Source organism: Mycteria americana, chromosome 10, assembly GCF_035582795.1.
Source record: "Mycteria americana isolate JAX WOST 10 ecotype Jacksonville Zoo and Gardens chromosome 10, USCA_MyAme_1.0, whole genome shotgun sequence".
NCBI classification, from domain to species: domain Eukaryota; kingdom Metazoa; phylum Chordata; class Aves; order Ciconiiformes; family Ciconiidae; genus Mycteria; species Mycteria americana.
In genome coordinates, this window is record NC_134374.1 from 24,505,060 (window position 1) to 24,522,269 (window position 17,210).

The 17,210-nt window shown below is 40.3% G+C and overlaps 1 protein-coding gene across 6 annotated transcripts in view; it reads right to left on the minus strand.

Moving 5' to 3' along the window:
• Positions 1 to 1,252: 1,252 nt before the first annotated feature.
• Positions 1,253 to 17,210, minus strand: part of TENT5D (terminal nucleotidyltransferase 5D) — a 45,238-nt gene continuing 29,280 nt past the window's right edge. For 3 of the 6 annotated variants that reach the window (XM_075513423.1, XM_075513421.1, XM_075513422.1), the window contains exons 2-3: positions 13,507 to 13,629; positions 1,253 to 6,625 (exon numbers count right to left, since the gene is read on the minus strand). In XM_075513423.1, the coding sequence (XP_075369538.1) occupies positions 5,431 to 6,606 (1,176 nt within the window). In that variant the 5' untranslated portion in view covers positions 6,607 to 6,625; positions 13,507 to 13,629 and the 3' untranslated portion in view covers positions 1,253 to 5,430. The remainder of the gene's footprint in view (positions 6,626 to 13,506; positions 13,630 to 17,210) is intronic. The other 3 variants (XM_075513419.1, XM_075513418.1, XM_075513424.1) reach the window with 1 other exon arrangement.

The following is a 17,210-nucleotide window of genomic DNA, read 5'->3' on the forward strand; positions in this document are numbered from 1 at the left end:
TGCGCAAGGGAGAGCTGAACGGAGCCGGCCATGCCCGCATGAAGCGAAGTGGTAAACCATCGAAGACCATTTTGAGTCAATTTATGAGCGTCACTAAAGCACAGAGGAGATTTGCAGATTCCCCCGCACAACAGGTTGCCATTCCCCTTCCCATCCCTTTAATCTCATCAGGCGTTTGATAGCAAAGGGGCTTTGGGGTGCAGCGCAAAGGGGCTGGCGAGGGCGAGGGGTCCTCTCCGGCATCCTCGCGCTGCCGAGGCACGCCAGACCCCGCTGCTTTTCCTCCCCGTTTCCACCAAATGGCAGCATCTTTGCCGCATGCGAACCGCAGCAGAGTCTCGATACTGCACGGTCAACACCGCAAGAGGCTAAAAGGCAATAAACACCCAAGTCAGGAATTTCTGAGCTCTCACATGGGGCTAAAACCTCCGGCATGCTCCTTCCCCTCCTCTGTAAGGCACCGGGAGGGTCCGCCGGACCTGACCCCCCCCCCCCAGGAAGAAAGAACACTATTGTCTTGTCCTTTCTTAAAATTACGATTGAATTAATAAGCAGTAATCCAAAACCCAGCCCATGAAACAACAACCACAAAAAAAACCAAACACCCCCAAACACCCCCAAGCCAGAAAAGCCAAGTAAGCAACCAGAAATCTGACTGTGGTGAGTGGGGTTATATCGCCCAACTGAAAACTCAGAGTTTGTAGGAGTTTCTCTAACCTTGGTCCAACGTCAGCTGGCATTGGCCATGTTCATACTGGACAGAAATTCTACAGCTGGGATAAATATATGTTTAGATTTATGGGAATGTGCACTCAGAGCAGGTGAAATGTATTTTTAGGTATACGTTAAGTCAACTCATTTGTCAAGTATTAATTTTATTTACCCAGCAGACAGTCATGTTTTTATTATGTAAATGTATATCTAGGCACTTAAAATGTGAGCATTTGACACAAGCCTGTTTGACAACTAGCGTAGAGCCGTTAAAATATATCGAAGATATTAATGATATTCAATCCGGTCATTCTGTAACCTTCAGTGTAGGTCTGACAGCGGATCAGTGGTAAGTCCGAGTTGGTGGTTTATTGACCTAACGAACCGTAACTGCATCTTTAGCACTCTTGCGGTTAAAACACGCCAGCTTGGCTGCTAGAAGAAGGCTGCATGCTCGAATTGACGCCCAACCAGAATAATGAAAGTATTACAAGCAAACCATACATTAAACAAGAAAGTTATTTTAATGATCGCTCCCCAAATACCCAAAGGCACTAGTCAACACTGTGGACTAATGACCTACAAATCTGTGTGATTAGTACACATTTTTAGCATCACAATATTTTTTCAACAGCTTCGGATGGCACATTCAGTGAAATACTTCTTTCGTCTGCAACAGCTTTGTCCTGAATACCCTTCCATTCGTTTAGTTTAACAGAAAAACATCCCAAACAAAAACTGAGCTGGAAGAATCATGCTGACCTGCCAAACTCTCTTTGCTGTCCTTTCTCCAGATATCTCTGCAAATCGTATTGAATACACACCTGGGTAACTCCGAATTTATGTTGATGTAAGTCCTCTAACATCAGTCAAATTACACAGCTAGACAACCGAAGTGACGCGGTGGTAAATCAGATCCATTACTTCACAGATCTGCAGGCTCAGTGTAACACAACAGACGATAGAACAGCTCGACTGAGGACAGTTTTACATTTCTTTTATCCATTGCAAAAACCTTTGTAATGTGTCGAGTCTAAAGCTCACAAATTACATTTTAAAGGAACTACCATAAAGTATATGCTTCAAACAGACCTTTTACAATATAACACAAAAGTCAAATGACATTTTTTAGGAAAGCACTTAAAACTTTAACACGTAGGTCCTGACAACATTAGATTACTTTAAGCTGTAAACCTTAAGAAGTTTTAGGTGATTAAATAAAATCAGCATTACAATTTCCAGGTATTACAATTATTGAACAGATTGTAACAACAAGATATAATTATAATGTAAACATGAAGCTCAGGAGACTGGTGCTGAGAAAACTCTCTCAATTCTTTGTGGATTTATATCTGCACATAGTAAAATCTGCAACGACTGGGAAGAGGTTACAATATTCCGTCTGACATATTGGTATCAGTGTTTTGCAAGCAGCAGTCTATACAATGTCATCCCCATTTTAATATTAGTTTACAGAATCACTACTACCTTGAAAAAAACTCTCCAGGTCAAATACTGCTGCCAGGTATCAATATAACATTTGGAAGGAAATATTTAAAACCGTCAGATTTTGTTAATTGCCCGTGTCCGTGTAGATATGTGAGATTTTATATATGTTACTGTATATAAAATCATAAACCTCACTTAGCCTCCAAAATTGAACTACCTCTAGGTAAGAAATACAAGACCTTTTTCAATAAATTTAAAGGGTTTATTTATACCTGAGACATTTTTGCATATTGATGTCTTTGTACCTTTACCTGTAGGTACTCACCTAAGTCCTTTACTCTTTTCCGGGGTCTCACACAAAGCCCACTAGAGTTAGGTGGATTCTTCCCCCTAACTCCATGGGCTTTGGCTGAGTCCTTCCTTATCTAACCTGGATGTACAAACAGAGACATAACAGAATTAAATATCTATATTTAAATAAACAGTTGCTGTACAAGTGGACAGGCTGGTTTATACAAATCCAGAGCTAGTTCACCATTCCTGATACTTTTCACAATGTCGGATTCAAAAAAGAATTGTAGTCCTTTATACAGGGTGATATATGTTTCTACTTGTTGGTTAAAAAACAACGTTTTGAAATGTTTCTCCAGGTAATGGATCACTGGCTATACATGACATGTTGGAACTGCTCCTTCTTGGCTGACTTTCCTGGTTCTTGAGAAGATCAACCCATTTCTCCACCCAGCAAGCAAGGAAACCAGGAGCGGAGGAGTAATAAGTTGATGTAGCTACATTACATTAAGGTCACAGGTCAATGCCGACGGACTAAGATTTTTCAAACAAATTTAGGGAGTTTAGGAGCCCAGATCTTCCTGAAACTCAAGCCATTTGGATGCCTAACTCCCACAGATCCATCGGGAAGTCCCGGCTGTGCCCAGCCCAGCTTTCGGCTCTTCAGCCCTGCAGATCACACGTGCTGAGCGTTGAAGCACAAGCGTTAGCAGGGACATAACCTACATAAGGCTCTTACAGAATTTCACAGTGCTATTTAATTTGGCAAATACCAAACTAAATTTAAAGGTTCCCTTTGTAATCTAAACAGCTCAATTAAAAAAAAAACAACAAAAACCAAACCACCATTTTTCACTCCATTTTGCTTCTGACAGGGGGAATTCCCTCAAAGTGCTTACATGCAAATCTAGTGTTACCATATTTGATAACATAGCAATTAGAATTGCCGATTTTATTAAACGTAGTTTAGCCAATGGAAAGATACTAATGGAAGTGAAATAAAATGTGCTTTTAGACACGGAATTGGACACACTTGAAAAATCAGCAAAAATAATAGTACTATACTCATGAAAGACATCACAAAATGAATCAGCTTCCAAGTAGATTAGTATACCCTTCTTATGTTGCAGAAACATTGTTTTTTGCACTATATTTTACAGAAAAGAGTTGACTTTAGTGATGATGGTCAGCAAAGTTGTCTTTAAACAGCTCTTTGTTCTACTGTACAGGCATATAATGGGAAAAAGGAAAGCTACATTTCACTGGCAATAGGACTTCATAGACCTTAGAAATTTTAGAAATGTTTGATTTAAAATAGTGGTATGTAGCATATTTCTGTGTAAAATAAATCACTCTTTCCCAAGTAGCAGAAATTTCTAAGACCTGACACCTGTTGTAAATAGATAAAATGTAGTCAGTGTTTTTACAGATGACAAGGAGGACACCCAGTGATGTACCAGGAATGAACCCGTCGTGTGACACAGTGGCGTGTTAAGCATCAGATGTAAGAAACTCTACTGCTTGCATTTCCAGTTGGCTGTTCCGATTTTACAACCGCACCCATGCTAAATCTCCTTTTCATTACTATCCCTTCTTGTACCATATCCAGCAGCTAAACCGAAGGAGTTTTGGTGAGGACACCTTAGATCCATCTGTCCCAAACCTGCTCGTGCTGAAGCAAGTGGTCCGAACCTCTCTGACCTTCAGTGCTACGGACACTTTGCGACCCATCGGTGGAGCACCAAGGGCATACGTTTCCCTTTCCATAATTCAGGAGCTCTCTAGCATGATTGCCAACAGCATTGCAACTTTCACGGAGCAACTGGCACAGGGAGGCACTTATGTGACATGTTTAAAACTTATCTTTGGTAAACACTCACAGACACAAAAACTTGTAACTAATGTTTTACTTCCTGATCGTAAGAGAAATCTTCATTTGCTACTAGTGTACGTGTGCAGGTATCTAAACATATACAGGACATTGCTAGTATAAAATATTTTTTCAAATGCCACTGCCAAGGATTTGTTTTCATTCACCTAAACCCAACGCAGTCCTGGGCTTTTTGTTTTTTTTCCTGAATCCATTTATTATGCATTAAAGCATCTCTGATCGATAACAAATTAGCAATAGAAAGCAAGCCCTATGTGCTCAATTTTCACCTTCTTTCTCATTCTATTACCTTGTTTTTCAAGACCAATTTAATCAGAATAGTTGTATCTCTTACAACTTTCATTATCTGTGAGGCAGATCCTGGGGTCCAACGCTGCATTACTCAAGCAGCCAAATCTCTCACTTGGATCAGTGGAAAGTTTGGATACACAAAAATGCTGAGTCTGCTCTTGGTAGGGATGCTTCCTGCTAACCGTTACTAAACAGTACTCTGGCGAGGAGAGGGACCTCACGTCTCTAATTGGACCTGCAGAGCGACCCGACCGGAGCCTGTAAAGCAGAGCTCAAACCACCAAGAGACAGCCCATCAAGGCGTATTTTCAAAAGGTGCTGCAAATAAATGTTGCTGGAACTGCATGGGTATAACTGATGGATGATCTACGTTAATGTACCCAGAACACTATCACTTCTAAAATCAGGCATTTCTACTGAGAGGTATTTTATTGGCTTAATTTTTAATTTACACTATTTAAATTTTGCTTAAGAATTTTTTAGAACCCGGAACTTAGTGCATTTCATTTTATAAAATTAGAATAATTTATATCCTCCTCTTTTCATTGGAAAAAAAAAAAAAGTATAGCCCAAACACACGTAGGGGTATAAATATTTCATGAATGATAGCCGTTTCACTTATTTTACGATCTGCTTAACAGTGATTTAGACATTGATCAACCCAATAACTTTGGCAACTTGCACAAAAATATGTCCTTAAATCAAAAGTGATGATAAAACTTGCTTTAATGACGCCTTTATTACGGAGAGAACTGGAAAGAGAGAGGAATGTAAGTGCTGAGGAGGCTACCGTGGTCCTAAACCATGCTGCTTTGCATTTGTATGTGAAACGGGTATGGCTGGTAGATGATAGGTGGTTGTCCGTGAGCAATGTAGTAATTGCTGAAGTTTCTGTCACTGATATATGGAGCAGGCTGATAATAGCATGTTACATTGGCTGCATTTGGGATGATATTTTGTTCTCCGAGTACTTTTAAAGCCAGAATTGTGATCATATTTAGCGTTTGTCTTCGTTCATGTCCCATGAGACAGACTGTGCTCTCATTTACAACTCCACGCAGAGTCATCAAGTAGTCATACTTGCTCTTCTCTTCCCCAATGAAGTGGTTGCGCAGATATGACTCAATTTTCCTTTGCTGCTCAGCAACATCTGGAAAATCAATGAAGAACCTGGAGCACATGTAACGTTCCAGAGATTTAATTTCAGCCTCATCTGCTGGCTTGAAGTCACGAACCAGGAGGTTGCTGTACTTCAGGAGGCCACCTCCTCTGATTTCCTCCGGGTTCCTTGTGGAAATCAGTTTGTATTTTAAGTGGTCCATTGCTTCGTTGAAGTCTCCATACATGCTCTCGGCGATGACAGTGGGGTGAGAGTCTTCTGTCAGTTTGCAGTCTGTTGCTCTGTAAACATTTAGTATGGAGTCCAGTATGATTTGGAAGGAGTCCACGCTAAACTCAAACTGCCGTCTGAGCGAGTTGACGAACTTTAATTCTACATTCTTGCCGCTGTTGTTTGACAGTGAGATGAGACTCCAGCGATCGTGGTCAGTGGAGACTTTGACCATCTTCTGCACATAGGCATCTTTCATGGTCTGAGCGGTGATTTTTTCCTTATTAACACATTTTGGCAAGAAGTCCAACAGGCAATTAAGAACTGCTTCCTTAACAACCTGGAACTCGAGCTCACTTGGAAGTTCCACCCCAAAAATGATGTCTAGGTCCTTGTAACTGGTTCCATTCTGCTTTACTAGGATGTGACTGGCTGTCGAACCGTTCAGGCGGATATCTCTAACGTTGATTTGCTTTTCAATGAGCTGTTCCTTTACCACGTGAATGATATCCTTTGGCTTTACATCCAGCGTTGGAAAATTTCCTCTCCCATGAATAGGTATGACCTCAGCTAAAACTTGATCCAGGATTTTAATCTGATCCCAGGTGAGACTACTGAATCTGTGGTCTAAATCCTCAGTCATTGTGATGTCGGTTGGATAACTAGGGAGAAACAGAAATGAAGAGAAAAATGTTAGAACTTGCTCAAATACAAGAGAGCCCGACATTTCTCTACGCTATAACAAACATGTATCTTCCTTCTTCGGTGCAGTGACAAAGCCGTTCATTTTAGAGAGACACAATCCCAGTTAACGGTCTGAGTCAACCACTGCACTTGTCACAGGCTTTTAATTGAATTTTAATGCACTCGGGTTTTAATCCTGCTGAGAAGCCATTGTGTTATGGTATAATCCATGACTCAAAGTAAATGCAGTAAACCATATAGACTTCATTTAAAACTACTCAAAGGTTAATAACATGAACTACTTGGTGGTTATAATGAAACTCCAAATAAATTTCACTGTGAAGAGCTAAAATGAGCAAAACCGAGCAAATTTGATTCTTTCTGTCCTGCCTAGAAATCTCTATTTCAGTGACTTGCATACTTACAACTACTGAAAGACCAGGAAGTGGTTTTAAAAGCAGGAATGGTGCAACATGCTCACTGTTGATCTAGCCATATGCCGTGGATGTACTTTAGTCTCTGTGGATCATCTACATGCATGCATCCTTTAATACCACTTGTTACGGTTTAAGAACTGGATATCCGATAATTGTTAAGCTGTTTCTACTATGTTTCTGAGGCAAAATCTTTTCCTTCTAAGCCATCAACCGTGTTCCTACATTAACGTACCAATGCTGCGAGTTACGGTTTGCAGAACGGGTAAGAAAACCCCTTCCAGTCTGCACTGATACCCGAAAACCTCACAAGAAAGCCTGTAAAGAAGCCCCTATAGAACACAGGGGATAAAGGTTAGGCTCTGGAATTCCTCAGTTTAAAATTATATCTTGTCTTCCTATCATCATAGTTAGCAAGTAGATAGATCTTAGCATGGATAATTTATTTACATTTTACAATGAGAAAATGTTGAAATGATGTTAAAATGTTACAATGATGAAAATGTTGCAAACCTCACAACATTGGTTTTAAAATTTTTCTAATTGATCATATGCAAACTTTATTTGAATTAAATTTTTGTAATGGGAATTTGAATGCTTTATTTTTTTAACTTGATGTATACTGTGAATAAACACAATCATAGAACTATATAATTATGTGTGATTACAGTAAGTAATGAATTTAAGGAACTACAGAAAAGAAAAACATCATTGAGTGTTAGGTGTCCAAGGTGTAACGACATTAATGTCAGCGTTACGGGGCAGAAACAGTTCAGAGGGCTAAAAATCTTCCGGAATCCATGGGCATCATTTCATGCTGCGTCCCCTCTTCCCTGCTCACACTTCCTCAGTTCTTTTGGGGTAGTTAATGCTCAGACGGTTCGTCAGAAAGGTTCACTGCTGAATCCTATCATACCATTTTTCTATACTCTTTCAAAAATCGCATGATAACTCACAGGCAGATACTGTGATTTAGTGATAACTTTCTGATTAATCCCGGTGCTTGGCTGCTGTGCCTCAGTGCGTTGAGTTGGAAGCTGTTTGCTGCTCTGAACTGCAGGTGAAGGAAGAGAACATTTATGGACATAGCAGGACCTTTCTTCATCGCTCAAGAGAGCAAAAGTTCTTTAGTTAATACAGTTATTTTGGGCATTTTGTTACTGTCCTGAGTCCAATGTGGACATCCTCAACCCATGGGAAGCTGCTGTTCAGACATCTTATAGATGGAGGTACAGATACCGAAAACAACTTTGATTACTAAAAGGAGTTTCTTTTTTTATGCATAAACATCATAATTTTGCTTTCTCCTTTAATGTTGCATGTCTTAGTTAAGGCTTGTTATAAGAATATTTCTGTTGGGTTTGTGCAAGCTTAGTTCAGAGAGAATTCAGGGAAGCTGAAAATCATTTCACAATAATTGCAATAAAGTATTCGTTACATAGCAAGGGGGTTTAGATCATGGCCGTCGAAACACTACCTGAGCACCTAAAAGAAAAATGAAGCTAAACATCACTGTATTCCTTAATACTGCATACAAGCAGGATAGGAATTATACCATGACACTGAACTTCATCATCTATTTTCCACAGAAAAACTATGAAATCGGGACTGTTGCCCAGACAAAGCCGTGTCTCCCAGCCGGGCTGATGGAAAGCTGGAGTTTGGAGGGACTGAAGAGAAGTGACTGGAGATGCGAAACTGCGGTGCTGTTCAGGTGTGACGTGGAAGGGCCGCGGGAGTCACTAGCCGTGTGAAAGAAGTGGCTTTCGGCTACCTGCCAACACTGCAAACACCACTCAGTGCTGCAGCATTGAGAAATGTTTCTGCAGCCAGATGGCTAAAACATATTTTTTCAGCTAAAGCTCAAGAATAAAAATAAAGTAAAATCATACTGAGTAATAACACTACCAAAAAGTCTGCACTGTTGTTTCTTAACCAGTAGTGACTATATATGTATGTTGTCATATATTTTCCTTCCCTCGCCTTCAGATTCCACATTCTAGAATATTTTAGTAATTTCAAGTAACTTGTGAACCGACAAACAGCTTGGGAATATCACAGAGCTATTCTTCACATACTTCTACTATAATTTCAGCTCCCAAGGAAGTTAATCAAGAGCATATGTAATTCGAAGCACCTTTCTGGCCTCATTACAAAGAACGGAACTAACCATATGTTTGAAGTTAAACGCATGCTTTAAAAGTTGGCTAAATCAGGACCAAAGTTGGGAGTTTAATTGCCGCTGAATTGACGGTGCGAAGGTCTTGGATTCAGTTCTATAGTTCTGGCGCAACCATGTGGTTCCTGGCATTGTTTACGTAGTATGTAACGCCATATACATAACATGTAAATATATATGTGTTTGTATACACACATTCCTGCAGGCGTTTAGAGGATAGGACATTCAAACTGAAAAGGAGAGAAATCGCCATCCATAGCACTGCCCACTTCACATGTCTATGTCTTTACCATTAGGTAGTTATTATTATGATTCCATGCTTATTCCCTTATAACCACAAACTAGTATTATGAAAAACTTCTATCCATCCTTCATGGCCCTTATGACATCCCAGTACATTTTTGTCATCACTAATAGCTGTTACAGAAAGCCACCGTGAATTTTGGAAGTAGCACAACACTGGGTGGAGAGAGAAGGTTGGGAGGAGAGGTTCTTGTATCAACTTCTTTGCTGCCACGTTTGTCATCTGTGTTACTGATACGTCAGATTATGGGAGACCAGCTCTAACGATCTACTAGCAAACTTCTAGTTGTCAGAATTGTTGTATAAGCAGTACTCCGTGTTATGCGATTTGTCTGATATTGCAAAACTTTGAGAGAGCTTTTCAAGGTTAATGCTGTGATGCAAAAGAAAGGGCTTAGCGAAGGGAACGCTGAAATTCTATCCCCTTTTTTAGCAGAGGGACCCTCTTCAAACACTTTTTGAAAGTCAGAAGATGGAAGTATCCCTAAATAAGCTTAGAAATCCTTCCTTTATTGCTACATGGTTTTAGTTATTTTAGATTTTATTGCAATATACTAAGATTTAAAAATGACAGGAAAGGTAATGTCATTAAATATTTCTTTTGTGTTGAAGAGTCGTACCTCAAAATGTCATTTCTCTAAAGTGATTCCTGGAGAATCCGGTGATGCTTTGTGAGTTCAGAGCCTCCACATTAATGTCTGAGAAATGTCTTATGATAAACACTAAGAATTCTGTGCTGAAATAATGCCTTCAGCTTTGACAAGTAAAGAATTAAGTTGTCAAGAATATAATTAATTTACAGATAGACCTAAATAAACTTTTAAAATTATTTATTATTTACTAATTTGCTTCCAGTTTGCAACCCAGTACATAACCCTGCACTTTCCTAGAAGGACTTTCTCTTGGTCTTTTCCTTAATCTTGTCTGGGAACAAGAACAATTTCCAGGCAATTTTATCGTCATTAGGAACTTTATTTCTTAAAGCAGTGGCAAATTTATTTACCGAGGTGCTCAGGCTAACGTCAGGAGTTATTATTAATGCAAGTAAGTCTGAGTTACAATAAATCAGCAGCAGTACTGAGGCTATAATCAGTCAAAGCATTATGTAAAACAAGAGATATCAAGGGATGAAAGGAAGGCAACTCACTGCACGCGACCACGGCCAGACGAAGCCGAACACAAGCGAGTGCTGGGGTTGGGTCGGTTAATGGGAAAAGAGGTTGGGAAATCGCTTCATTCTTTGGAAACTGGTGATGTTTGCGATGGAGGATGGTCCCTGCAGGCGGCTATATCTCACTGCCCCTTTGCCAGCAGCAGCACTATGCCATTTCGGGTAACCAGATATGCGACACAGACTTTGAGAGCTCTTACTCACCGGCACCCACATCCCAGCCTTCCCTAGGTCTGCCCTCCTACACCCTGTCAAAGAATTCAGTTTCTGTAACTTTTTCCACGTGAATACCTAAAAGCATTTCATGTGTTTCACATTCAGTGTCTTCCTATCTTAAAGTCTGTACGTGGGCAAATGGAAGGCTGCATAAACACTAACATCGTGGCAATGAAAGGAACAAAGAGCCTCTGAAATTGTGTATTGAAAAGAGGGGGTTTTTCCTCACTCCATCAGTATTTGTAACTTATTGAGACTCTCTCTTAGTGATTTTTCATCGTTTTTTGTTTATGGGATTTAAAATGTTACTATAAACTGCAATGGACCCTGAATCCTGCCTGATTTAAGATCTCTGCCAGATAAAGTGATGAGGAAAAGTAGTTTTCAGGGTGTTTTCTTTTACATATACTGGCTGGAGAAGCACAGAATAAGATGGATCAGACCTAGTCAAGTTTTGTGATATATTATCCTCATTATAAGGTCAGAAAAATATTTCCCTGATTCAAGTTCCAACTTGTCCTTGAGTGGTCACCTTCAGCTGACGAAGTGGTTGCAATGGGGGAAAAATGATTAGTTACTGTGGGATCATTGAACATAGTTTTGCTAATTTTTATTATTTATTTTTATATTGAAATTAGAGGCTTTAATTTTCTTCAGCAGGGTTTGGACCAAACAACTACGACTGTGGTTTTACAATGAGGTTGCTAAAAGGTTTAGTTAACCACCTCTTAGCGCTCTGCCGTACACCAGCTTCATCAAAAAAATAAAAGCAGATCTGGCTTTACATCTGAATGAAGAAAATCTGCCACGCTACTGATAGCTTTCATGTTCCACACAACTTTCATAGAAACAGATACTTACAGTCTAGAGGACAGTCTCATCAAATTTAGCTCATATTTTACTGATAAACTGTTTAAGATTCTCTTTTTATATACTCTATAATGTTGCTTCAGTGTATTTTCAAAGGGTTTGCAATGTGATGGCATTCTCAAGTAGAATACATCTGAAACAGCTTCTGTGCAGCTGTGTTAGCTCCATTCTCTTCCCTTTGCTTTCATCTGCTCCCCTATTTGTCTGTTTTACAACAATTCTATGGAATACTTTAATGCTCCAATTGTCTTTACTTTGTTTGCACTTGAAATGGGTTGCGAAGGGACCTTTTACAGACCAAGCAAAATGTCTTGTCAGCTGCCGTAGTAGCCTTGCTTTTGGGGGTTACCCCAGAGATGCTCAAAGTGACCATTGCAATTCTCTCTCTCTCTGTATCGGTTTTGCTGCATACACATTACATGCATCACTAATGATTTCCGTGATATCTTGCTAAAGCTTTATTTTTAATTCAAAGATACATTTCTCTATTAAGCTGGACATTTTAAAGTATTTTGCATGCTCACCGACTTAAGGACTGCAGCTGGCATTTGCTCTGAAGGCAAGAGTGTCAAATGTGGAAGGAGTCCCAGTCATAATTTAAATGCGTATGAGACAAGTAGAAGCAGTAAAGCATCTGGGGCATCCTAAATGGGGTCATATTTAAACTGGTTTGACAGTGTTTTTCATGAGTTTTTCCTTCCATTAATGTTAATGCATGCAGTGAAGATACTGTTTATTTATCCTGTTATCATGAGATAACGCATGAGTTGCCATAAGTTTTCAGTACAGTTACCATTTAGTTACCCTGAAATAACAAATAATAACTCAAGGCCATATGCTCTTCTCCTGTGAGATAAGGCTGCATGGTGTGCAAAATACACTTAAGCAGAAAGCAGTTTGCTTGGGCTATGCCAGAGAATGTCACCTTCAAGGGCAGAACAAGTAAGCAGAAAAGGAGGAGAGACTTTATCAACAAAAATGTGTCCTACCTTTTCTCCAACCCAATCCAAGGAACAGGGAAAAGCAACAGAACCATGTACCAGCCTGCACTGCCCTTTCTCCCAAATGAAAATGATTTGCAGAGCAGCGCAACCCAAGGGCAGCCGTACTCTCCTATAGCACAAAGCTGGGAAAAGGAACCGAGTAGCCTACACCTCTACTGGAACATTACAGGGTATTGGCTCGAGGAGCTGGGAGTTCGCAGGAGGGACAAAATAACTAAGGAGTTTAATTTGGGCAACCAGTACGAATACATAATCCGTGTTATGTCATCCTGGAGATTTGGGTTTTTTTGGATGTCGGATTTTTCCATCCTGACTCATGGTACACTCGTTCTTAGCTGCATGTGGATCCCCTCACAGGGCATTTTCAAGGCCCGATATATTATGCCTTTGTATCAGTTCCCACAGCACACGAGGTTCCTTCTTACACAGCCTCCAGGTTCAAACCAACCAAGCCCTTGTAAATAGCACGGTATGAGGCACAGTCAGTCTTCTCATGTGCTCTAAAATACTTGAATGACTTTAAAAACAAAGGTGTGATATGCAATATTTGGTCTATTTGGGGCTGTGGTCATCACTGAGAAGTTACTGCTTTAGGTAGAGATTATTTGTAGTACCGAATGCATACTAGAGACTAACTCCTGAAAAATGTTTCCAGAGAGAATGCAAAATCCCGCTGACTTACTGTGGCAGGACGATTGGCAAGCATGTATTTCAGCAGAGTTAATAGGATGACTCACTGGATCCTTTGGTAAAAATATGAATTGTCATCTTGTCACTGACAAAAACATGCACCTCCCAGGGAAAGCTGCAGGGAAAAAAAAAACCCAACAAACAATAACATTCATTTTGAGATAAATGTTAACTATCAGTCACCTGCTGTACATAATAAATGATGCATTACAACTTGGCAGTCCTGCAGTCATAATAATAGCCTTTTAAGTCAGAAATGATAAGGTAAAAGCAGTGGAAAGGCACAGAAGTGCTTATAAAGACTCTAGGTTTCAGGTCATACTCAATCCTCTGCAAGGATGTTAACAAACTTGCTATTTTCTCTATGGGATTTTGAGTAAGAATTTAATATTATGAATAGACATGCAAATTAGCAGGGACGTAGTGGAATCATAAAAAAAAATTTAGAACTAATAACGACTCAGCAAAATTAAATGTTATTAATTGTGTAGTGGTTTCGTATTCTTTCTAAAAATGTGTGCAGATGACAGGAAGGTCTCGTTTCCTGGCAGACTAGGTTGTTGGTTCGTTTACGGTAAGCCCAGGATTCAGCTTGTTACTGGAATTTCCAGGCACGGAATGGCCCATTGACTGGCTATGCAGGAATTACAGCTATTTTTGTAAATATTTGTACGCTATCATAAAGGCACTTTTTTAATATTTCTCATTTCAAAGACGTGCTGACAGGTAGGTAGTCTTTTCAAGGCTTTCCTTCAAAGACCTCCATTCCAGCACCTCATCTCGCAAAGTTCCTAACACCTACATCAGGTTCCTTAATCTCTCCTGAGTAGGACCCCGTCCACCGTACAAGTTGATATACATGTGGATTTACTCCTTGTTGCTGAGTTGTGCTCCACAATCTCATCTTTTATGCTGAGAGTATATATGCTTCTGAGTAAAGATAACTTTGCAAGTATGACTTGAGTGTAAATACATGTGCAATCTTCAGGAAAAGCTGAAATAATAGCCCTAGGAGGTATGGATTGTCTTATTCATTTTATTAAGAATATTGTGGGTTTTTTCTCCATGCTACAGCAGTCAGATTCTTGTCACTGAATACGCTGTTTTTACTGCTGCCAGAAGCCCAGTACTTGCTTTCCTCATTCTGTGCCCTGCTGTGCCAGGACCTGTCTGCGGCTTTCATTTGCTTTCCAACTCATGATGGGCTACGAATTGAATGAATGCACGTTCCCCAAATCCGTGCAGTGACGGCTCATGTTTGGAGCTGGGAATAAAGGGTTAAGTCTGGCAAGGGCTGAGCTCTGGTTAGTCTGAAATTGAGAAGCCAGTTATGTGACAAGGAAAAGAGGTTCTGGACTGCTTAGATAAAAGAGTCTCAGCATGTGGAGTCTGGCCTCCTGGAGGAAAAGTCAGACAAATACATAATCAGTTGCTTAAAAAAAAATATATCATTTAGTCTTTTTAACAATGAACTATTGTTATTTCTTTCTGCGCGAGGGTGGAAGATTTAATGGATAGATGATATCCATTAATGGATAGATCATCATGATAGAATAGATTAACACTAGAGTAGAATTAATGGCTTCCCCTTAGGGGAAGGAGAGAGACCTTTACATTTTTTTGTAGAAGAACACCCATTATTATATAACATGTTCATAAAAGCAGCAGCTGAGATTGATGAAGTGCTTTGGCTGTTGGGACATTATTCTCAATGGCTGCCTTTTATTGGCTCCGTCATTACAGGAAAAAGTGCATCATTTCATTATTCTGTAGTCGTGGTTTCCAGGATTTTTCTAACTGAAGTAAAAACAAAAATAAAAATTACTGTGTCAACAATTACCTTGTATCTCAAAGATAATACTTTCCTATTCCTGAATTCAAAATGCGAATCGTGATGATACGCACCAACAAACTCATTTCGAAGTCTTTTACCCTTGTGTCTCTGTGCATAACGAGCAAAAGACTATCATGAGAACCGGCAGGGTCTAGGAGATAACGCGTGACTCTGCACCTTGGGTTTCCCCCTCCGACACGCCGTGCCACGAATACTGCTTGAGAGCACGTTCCCAGTCGGTCACTGCTTCTGGGTGCCCCTGCTCCCAGGTCCCACCATGAGGCGTATTGACCCTCCAACCTATTGGGTGCCTGCATCTCCCATGGGCTTCAGTGAGCGTGGAGGCTGCTCGGACACCTCCTCAGCTGACCCAGGGCATTTCACGGTGATTTCCCCGAGTCGGCAAGGACGAGAGCCAAGGATCCTCTCCCCTCTCCAGAGGTGCTCGCCTCCCCCTTTCTGCCTGCCAGCTTCCAAGAGCAGCGCGTGATTGCTCTGCTTAGCTCCTCAGACTAATACCAAAATCTATCTACTCACTCGAGATACCAGTGACTCAATCCGAAGCTCACTTATCAAAAACTCTCATTATTATGACTAAACTGCAGCAAAAGCAGGCAAGGTAAAGAATGAAACAATCCTCCTTTTCCATCTATTAACCACCTTCATAATTATCTTTCCTCTTCAAATGCCAGAGGAAAGGGATGAGCTATGCAGCATGCCATTACAGCCCTAATTCTGGGCTGTTTTCAGGGGATAGAGGGTGTTACAAAGTCAAGGCTCTCCTCAGAAACTCTCCAGAGGCTTCCTCCCCTCATCTACACCAAGGGAGACCCGGCGAGTTACAAAAGTGGCAGAATGTCCCCAAGAACCTGTCTTGTGGGGAAGCCCTGATCATGAAAGCATTAGAGGATACCGCCAGGTTTGCAGTCATGTCTGTTTTGAGAGGGTTCCAACCCAACACACACAGTACATCGAATGGATTTCTCTTTTTTACTGATCGTACCAAAAAATGCTGTGCCTTGCTAGAAGCTGCATTTACTTCATTCGATCAATGCAATGCTTTTTTTTTTTTCCCTTCTGAATCAGTACTGAGCCATTGAAGCATCAAGGGTGGATTTTGATAGTACATACAGTAGTACAATGGATTTGGAGAGTTTTCCTTGGGGTGAGCCAGAAAGCTGAAGCCAAACGCACTCATGTTCCATAAATCCCTCTCCGCATCACTGCTGCTCTGCTCTGCATATTTTATAAAAGTATTTGCTATTAAGCAATTATCCTGTTTCACTCCAGAAGTACTTTCATTGTATGGCAGAAGACATGAACTCTGGGCACAGGCTCCAGGCTGATTTGTTAAGCAGTCTAGGATCCCTCCGAATAAAGCCTCTTCGTGACTGCTACAGCAAGTGACGAGTTTAAATTGAGGTGGAAAAAACTTCTGTATCCTGGGCCAGGCTTGGCCGGCACCCTCCACAGAAACGTGTCTCACAGAACTCATCAGAGGGCAAGCTGGGATCCTATTCAAAGCTTACGATGTCTTCCACTATTTGTGTTTATGTTAACATATAATTCCTGCTGGGATCCTATTCAAAGCTTACGATGTCTTCCACTATTTGTGTTTATGTTAACATATAATTCCTATTTTTATGAATTAATTTCCGTACTTATATTAGAAAGTTATTCTATGACTACACAATACAGGAGTGGGATTTCCTTTTAATGCTCTTTTCCCAATTTTATGAGTTACATTGTAAAAGTGGGGAAGAATATATGAATTATTTATTAACTTCAAAGTACTTGCTGTACAAGAGTTTATTCTTAATCCTGCATCAGTAAGAGCTAGGATTCCCCTAGAAAATAGCTTT